At 31.3% G+C, this 8,016-nt stretch overlaps 2 protein-coding genes across 8 annotated transcripts in view; one reads left to right on the forward strand and one right to left on the reverse strand.

The window, feature by feature from the left end:
* LOC122635963 overlaps nt 1–4,615 on the reverse strand; it is a 68,490-nt gene extending 63,875 nt beyond the window's left edge. Inside the window, exon 1 of the mRNA XM_043826700.1 lies at nt 4,281–4,615. Coding sequence (XP_043682635.1) covers nt 4,281–4,347 — 67 coding nt within the window. The 5' untranslated portion in view covers nt 4,348–4,615. The remainder of the gene's footprint in view (nt 1–4,280) is intronic.
* LOC122635962 (RING finger protein 17) overlaps nt 1–8,016 on the forward strand; it is a 229,881-nt gene that overhangs the window by 67,026 nt on the left and 154,839 nt on the right. The gene's annotated exons all lie outside the window — the stretch shown is intronic.

An 8,016-nucleotide genomic window follows, 5' to 3' on the forward strand; every position in this document is an offset into this window, starting at 1 on the left:
GACAGTAGGGAGATCGTAATTTTTCGAATTGGTTTTCCCTTCGTTACGAGCTCTTTTTACGCGCATACCAATTTAATAGTTTATCGTACATAATAAAGGCACGTTATTAACGTCTTTCGATCCTTCTACTACTACTACTACTACTACTACTATTACTACTGCTACTACTGCTACTACTACTACTACTATTACTACTACTACTACTACTACTACTACTACTCTATTACTACTATTACTACCACTATTACTACTACTATTACTACTATTACTACTACTATTAATACTACTACTATTACTACTACTACTACTACTATTACTATTATTATTGTTATTATTATTATTGTTATTACTATTATTACTATTACTACTACTACTACTACTATTTTTTTTCTTTGTCTTTCTTCATCTCTTCCTAGATATTTTTACCTTCTTCTTCTCTTATTCGTTTCACCCCTCTTATATTTCCTTCCTTAATTTCTTTCTCTATCTCTTTTTCTCCTTCCTTGTTCTCTCCTCTCTCTTTCTCTGTCTTTATCTCTCTCTCCCCCTCTCCCTCTCCCCCCTCTCCCTCTCCCTCTCTTTCTCTCGTTTCCTTTCGTCGTTTCTTTTCCTACGTGCTTTATTATCTTTTCTCTATCTCCACGTATAAGGATACTAATTTTTTATTTTCATTCTCTTTTTTTCTATTTTCTTTCTTTTTTTCTTTTTTCCTTTCTTTCTTTCTTTCTTTCTTTCTTTTTTGTATTTAAAATTGATGTATTTAAAATTGGAAATTAACGGATGGTGCGTAATTCGTAAGCAAACGCATTATGTCACTTATTATTGTATTTGAGGTGGATCGACTTGTTTTCTTTTTTCTTTCTTTATTCCTTTTCGTTTTTATCTTTATTTTTATTTTTACTTCTTTTCTTGTGTTTTATTTATTTATTTATTTATTTATTAATTTATTTTTTAATGGACGGAAAGAAAATGAGAAGAAACGAGGAAAAATGATAAAGTAAAAAAATTGAATACGATAAGAAAGTTATCATCGATGTATCGTGGTGAACGATGGAATCGTCTATGATAAAGGTGATAATAAATTTTGATAAAAAGTTCTTATTGCAAAAATTTTAACTCGCGTTGACGTTATATTTATCCGATATTATACGTTAAGAATTGATAATTGCTCGATGAACGAAGTCACGCTTAAAAATCGTTTCTCGTTCGCGATCACGTTTTACGATCGCGAACGATAAATCGACATGCGTCGTCGTCGTCGTCGTCGTCGTCGTCGACGTCGTCGTCGTCGTTGTCGTCATCATCGTCCTCGTTTTATCGCGAAGAATGAAAAGAAGGAAAGTAAAACGCGTTCGTGGAATTTCATGTAGGAATTTTATTTTTCGAAACTTTTCACCGTATGATAAATGTTTAGTTTCGTGAGGGAGGACTAGAAGAGGGGATAGATATAAAGCGGAGGGGGAAATGGGAGAATTTGGATGAAGAACGGTATCAGAAATAACGCAAAAGTTGTGCTAATGTGTGTGTGTGTATGTGTGTGTGTGTGTGTGTGTGTGTGTGTGTGTGTTTGTATGTATGTTTTGTTTAATCCTTGCCAAACGAACGTACGGCACGCGAGAAAGTATGAAATACTATGATATTTATATCGTATATCATACCTTTGAATATTTTTTTATGATATCGTACATTATGTACTCTCTTGCATTCGTAGTGGATATATATTGTACAAATAAATAAAAATAAAAATAAATATATATATATAAAATTGCACGTTAAAGAAATACACATACACAAACATACATATATATATATATATAATATTGCACGTAAAAGAAATATATATATATATATATATATATATATATATATATATATTCATCATTTAAATTTTTTAGATCATTTATATTTTTGACGTATTATGTTGGTCGTTATTTCCTTGAGGAACATATAATTTAAATTTGTAAATTTGACGAGATCTGCCAGCAATAGAAATTTCTTACGAAATCACGAAAAGATCAAGGTAAGGATAATACCTTAATATATCGAATCGTTAATCAAATTTATTTCATCGAATCTTTTTCTTTTTTTTTCTTTTATATTCCTTCTTTTACTTTCATTATAAAAAGAGAAAGGAAAAAGAAGAGGGGGAGAGAGAGAGAGAGAGAGAGAGAGAGAAGAGATCACGAATAAAAATAAATAGATACAAAATCATCGAAGAATATATACGATGGAGAATCGTCGTGTACGAGAACGTGATTTAAATGAAAAGAAATAGTATATCGAATAGTTAATAAAATTTATTCGATTTAATTCGTCGGATATCCTTTTCTCCTTTACTTCATCGTATAATAACAAAGTGAGAAAAGAGAATAGCAAAAAGAGAAAAAGAAGAGGAATGAAGAATAGAAAGAGAAAGAATGAGAGATAGGCAGAGAAAAGATAAAAGAAAAGAAAAAAAGAAGATAGAAAAGGATAGAGCACGAATAAAAATAGATACGAAATCTTCGAAGAATATGTTTGAACGAGGAACGTCACGGTATGGGAACGTGGTTTTGATGAAAATTAAGTTGCAAAGGGGGAGAACATACCGAACGATATTATTATTCATTCCCACGTCGGGGCTTTTCGACTATGTTGTTCGGCACACACATCGACGACGAGACGAAGCCGTTGTTTTCCTGAGTTCGCGTGGATAACGTAATGCTCGAATGTCGTAGTCGTCCTTGTCGTCGTCGTCGTCGTCGTCGTCGTCGTCGTCATCGTAGTCGTCGTAGTCGTCGTCGTCGATTCATAATGAAATCCGAGAGGAAAATCAGCGTGCGCGAGAGAGAATTCTCGTGTCGTGCGAAAACGGAAAATCTGAACGTGACGCGATCGGATTTGAAAGAAGAGGATGGATAAAGGGGGTGAGGTAGAGGGGGAGGGGTGAAAGAGGGGCCCTCGAGCCGGCCCAACCCAACCTAACCTAACTGAACCCAACCCAACCCAACCCAACTCAACTCAACTCAATCCAACCCAGTTCAGCTCGACTCAACTCAACCTAGCCTAGCTTAGCTCGGTCTGGCCTAGCCCCATCATTTTATGCAAATAAAAATGGAGGACATTTGATTTCCCCGCGGTGTTTCTACCCCTCTCTGTTCGGTCGTCACCTTCCCCCTCTCTTATCCTTTCTCCTCCTCGTTCTCGTTCTCATCCTCGTACTCCTACTCGTATTACTCTTTCTTTTCATCGTCGTCAACGTCAACATGGTTGGACGATGGTCCTCGAGGTCCTCGATTTCCTCGAGGATAGAATGTCGTGATGTTTTTTTTTAAACGAATTTTGAAAACAGTTTTGCGTCTCGTAGTAATATGTATATATATGTATGTTGATGAATAATTGTTGTTATTATTATTATTATTATTATTATTATTTTTTCTTTTTTTTTTTTTGTTATTGTCGTAGTTATTATTGGGAAGTGTAAGTTACGTCGATGTTATTATTGTTTATCTTTGAGAGATAAGAAATGATTTTCCAAGCAAATTTCGAGAACAGTTTTATATATAGCATCTCGAAGTAATGTATATTATAATAAGAATAATAGTAATTATTATTGAAAAGTATAAGTTATATCGACGTATTATTATCCATCTCCGAGAGATAAGAAATGCTTTTTTCAATCAAATTTTGAGAACAGTTTTGCATCTCGAAGTAATACGTATATTATTATTATTATTATTATTATTATTATTATTATTATTATTATTATTATCATAATAATAATAATAATTATTATTGTTGTAGTTATTTTTGGAAAGTATAAGTTACATCAAAGTTATTATTATTTATCTTCGAGAGATAAAGAATGCTTTTTTCAACCAAATTTAAAAAAAAATATTGCATCTCAAAGTAATATATATATATATATATTAATTCTAATATAATTACACAATTATAATTATTATTATAATAATATTATATAATAATAATAATTATTTTTGTACGGTAATTACAATAATTATTATTATTGTTAATCGATTATTATAATTAATCCAAAATTATATTCATATATATATATATATATATATATATATATATATAGGTAATTCGATAATTATAATTATTATCGAAAAGTATAAGTTACGTCAAAGTTATTATCACCTATCTCCGCTAGATAAAAGATTTTTATTTGGTACAATCGAAAAATATTATTATATTCTCTTACAAATCGTAAAATAAACAAAAGAAAAAAAGAAAAAACAAATTGAATCCTATCAACGTAATATTCAACAGATACTTACCTAACAAACAGCAAACTATCAGGAGAAATTGCGCGAAGCGCGAAATACAAATCTTCCGAGAACTCATCTTATTTGTCTCGCTTTAGCAAGTTATATCAGAACTCCGTTTTCTAATCTCACGTTAGATTTCCAAAACAGAGTTTTCAATGAAGACGAAGACGCGTGAAACGGTTGATGAGGAGAACGACAAGAGAAAGAATAAAGAAAAGGATAAAGAAAAGAAAAGATTTTTTAAATAACAAATTTCGTACATACGCGAACGCTTGCGTGAAACATAGCAACGGATTGTACGAAATTTTTGAATAGATAAATAGATAGATAGATAGATAGATAGATAGATGGATAGATAGATAGATAAACAGAATAGATAGATGAACGAATAGATAAAAAAAAAAAGTAGGAGAAAAAAAAGAGAAAGACAAACGAAACGAATGGAACGAAAAAAATTAGGCTACAGAAAAAAAAGGAAAGAGAAAGAAAGAAAGAAAGAGAAAAAAATGGAGAAAAATGGTGTATATCTGGATTGTTGAGAGTAGGACTCTCACCGTAACGGAGTCCACGCGGAAACTGACGGTTTTCGAGTAACGTGCGGACGCCGATAGCACGCTTGCTTCCACGCTCTCGAGAGTAGAGCGGAACGGATCATACGAGCTACTACGAGTCGACTTTTGCTTTTGCATCGTCGAGGCCTTATAGTAGTTACTTCTCTTTCTCCTCTCTCTTTCTCTCTCTCTCTCTCTCTCTCTCTCTCTATCTCTATCTCTCTATCTATCTTCTTTCTCTTTCTCTCTTAGTTCGCGCTTTTCAAAGACTCTCGCTACGGCCACGTGAAATAGCAAACGAATCAACAACGAGCGTCTCCTCCTTGAGACTTTTAGATTGTGAGAATAAGAAGGAGGAGGAGGAGGATGAGGAGGACGAGAAGGAGAAGGATAAGGATAGAAATGGAATGGAAAGAATAAGTTACAATAAGTTACTACGGCCAAAGACACACTTACAAAAACCGCAAACTCAACTCGTCTCTTACCTTTGAGAACTCTGAACGGCTTCGTTGAGTCTCTCTTGTATGTCTCTCTTGTATTCTCTTTCTCTTTCTCTTTCTCTTTCTCTATTTCTTTCCTTTTCTTTTTCTATTTCTCTTTCTATCTTTGATTAACGATCGAGAGAGAAAGACAGAGAGAGCGTGCAAGCGAAAGCGACACGGATTCGATCGAGGTAAGCCAAAGAAGAAGGCTAATGGCACGTGCTGTTGGTGCCACTCGATTTTTTTCTTTCTTTTTTTCTTTTCTTTTCTTTTTTTTTTTTTTAATTTTCTTTACTTATTTTCTTCTTCTTCTTCTTCTTCTTCTTTTTGTTTTTGTTTTGATTCGTCTTCTTCTTTCTCGTATTGTTTTTTGTTTTCTTTTCTAAAAATCGAGTTTACGAAGATTTACATATGATGTTACTTTCTTTCGCACGCGAAATTATTTTCTCGTTAAAATGCATAAGTATCGTCGAAGACGTAAGACTACGAACGTGTTTTTGTACATTGGATTGCATCTCGAACATCGGATTATTTCTTAAAAATTCCTACCTGTGAAACTACTTTTTTCTTTTTCTATTTTTTTGTTTTTCTTTCTTTCTTTTAGATTTTTATCAATCACGTTAGATTTTTATGCGAAATAAGAGCTTATTTTAATATAAAACATCGCAGACGATTATACGTAGATTTATATTTTGAGATTTTTTTTCTTCTTCTTCTTCTTCTTTTTTTTCTTTTTTCTTTCTTACATTTTTATCGATCACGTTAGATTTATAATACGAAATAACAGTTTATTTCAAATAAAAAGACTGCGATCGATTATACACCAATCTACATTTTTAGATTTTTCTTTCTTTTCTTTTTTTTTTTCTTTTTTCTTTCTTACATTTTTATCGATCATGTTAGATTTATAATACGAAATAACAGTTTATTTCAAATAAAAAGATTGCGAACGATTATACACGAATCTACATTTTGAGATTTTTCTTTTTTCTTTCTTACTTTTTTATCAATCGCTTTCGATTTATGTAAGAAATACGTAGCTTATTTCAAATAAAAAGATTCCGAACGATTATACGCGAATCTACGTTTTGAAATATTTTTTCTTTTTTTATCTTTTTTCTTTCTTTCTTTCCTTTTTTTTTTTTTTTTATTAAACGATTTCTTAAAAATTACGTATTCTCTTACATATTCGACGTTTTATGCTGATTGTAAAAACGACTTCTTTTATTTTTATCAATTACGTCAGATTTTTATGCAAAATAAAAGTTCGAAAGACCGAACGAACTCGGAACAATTATGTACGGTTTTGCATCTTGACCTTTTTCTTTTTCTCTTCTTTTCTTTACCAAATGACTTCTTGAAACCTCGTATTCTCGAATCAACGTTTTACGTTGATTCTATAAATGACCTGTGTTTTTATCAATTACGTTGGATTTTTATGCAAAGTAAGAGTTCGATTAAATAAAAATAGCGTTCGTTCAAGATGAAAGGAACCTTTTTTTTTTTTTTCTTCCTTTTTATGATTCTCTCCATAACATAAGAATTGCAAATGTTACGTATTCCTTTTTTTTCTTTTTTTTCGGTTTTTGCTTTTCGTTTACGATCTTAACTCTTTAACGCAGTAAGCAGCGAAACTTTATATTGACGAAAGCATAGTTTGTCTTGGTATTGGTCAAGATTTACTTCGAAACAAACATAATAAAGCTGCACGAAGTCAATTTGATTTCATTGTGAGAGAGTAGTAAAAGAAAAAAAAAAAAAAAAAAAAAAAAAAAAAAAAAAAAAAAAAAAAAAAAAAACAGAAAGGAACTCTACGTAATAAAATGCAAATTACGAACAGTTTTGTTATTAGCATAGAAAAAAAAGAAGAATAAAAAAAAAAAGAAAAAGAAAAAGAGAAAAGAACCGAGCCAATAAATCTGTCACGCAGAGATGGCGTTATTGCTGTATATAAAATCGGATTAAATTAATTTTATCTTAATTCCGTTTTTGTTAAAACGAACGTCTTCTCTCAGTTGCGTAACTTCGCGTCATGCAATACTTCAGTTTTCTTTTCTTTTTCTTTCTTTCTTTTTCTTTTTTTTTTTTTGTCGGTCTTTAAATTTCACTTAGAAAAAGTTTAGAAAACGTTTTTGTGTCTGGAGTAATACATCTTGCGGTTCGATAAACCGCAACAACAAGTTCGTGCATACCAGCAGAAAAGTAATTAATTGTTTAAACTTTAAACGCGTGTAATATTTTTTTCTCTTTTTTTTTCTTTTTTTTTTTTTTTTGTCAAAGTTTATCAACACTTCTTGTTGCTCGAGAACAAACAATAGAGCGAGATATTTGAACGATTAATCCACTAATTCCATCCATCCAATTCTTACCACTGGCAGTTCATTATTATCTTCATTTCACTCGTAAAAGAGAAAAAACAAAGAAATAAAGAAAATACCATGGAGGGATGCAAAAAAAGAATTACGCTCGGTGGTTTTCCTATTATTATCATTCTCGATGCAGCACGATGTTATATTTAGTTTTTAATATGTCTTAATTTATCCGTTCGCCATTTTGTTATCATCCCTTCTTGTCTATTATCTCTTATCTTTTATCGTTCCTTTTATTATATGTCGATTTATTAACTCCGACGAATTTATTTACGAGAAGATTAATAAGACATATTTTAAATCTAAATGAGTAATCGATTAGATAATGTTTTAAAAGAAAAAA

This window comes from Vespula pensylvanica, chromosome 20 (assembly GCF_014466175.1).
Source record: "Vespula pensylvanica isolate Volc-1 chromosome 20, ASM1446617v1, whole genome shotgun sequence".
Classification (NCBI taxonomy): domain Eukaryota; kingdom Metazoa; phylum Arthropoda; class Insecta; order Hymenoptera; family Vespidae; genus Vespula; species Vespula pensylvanica.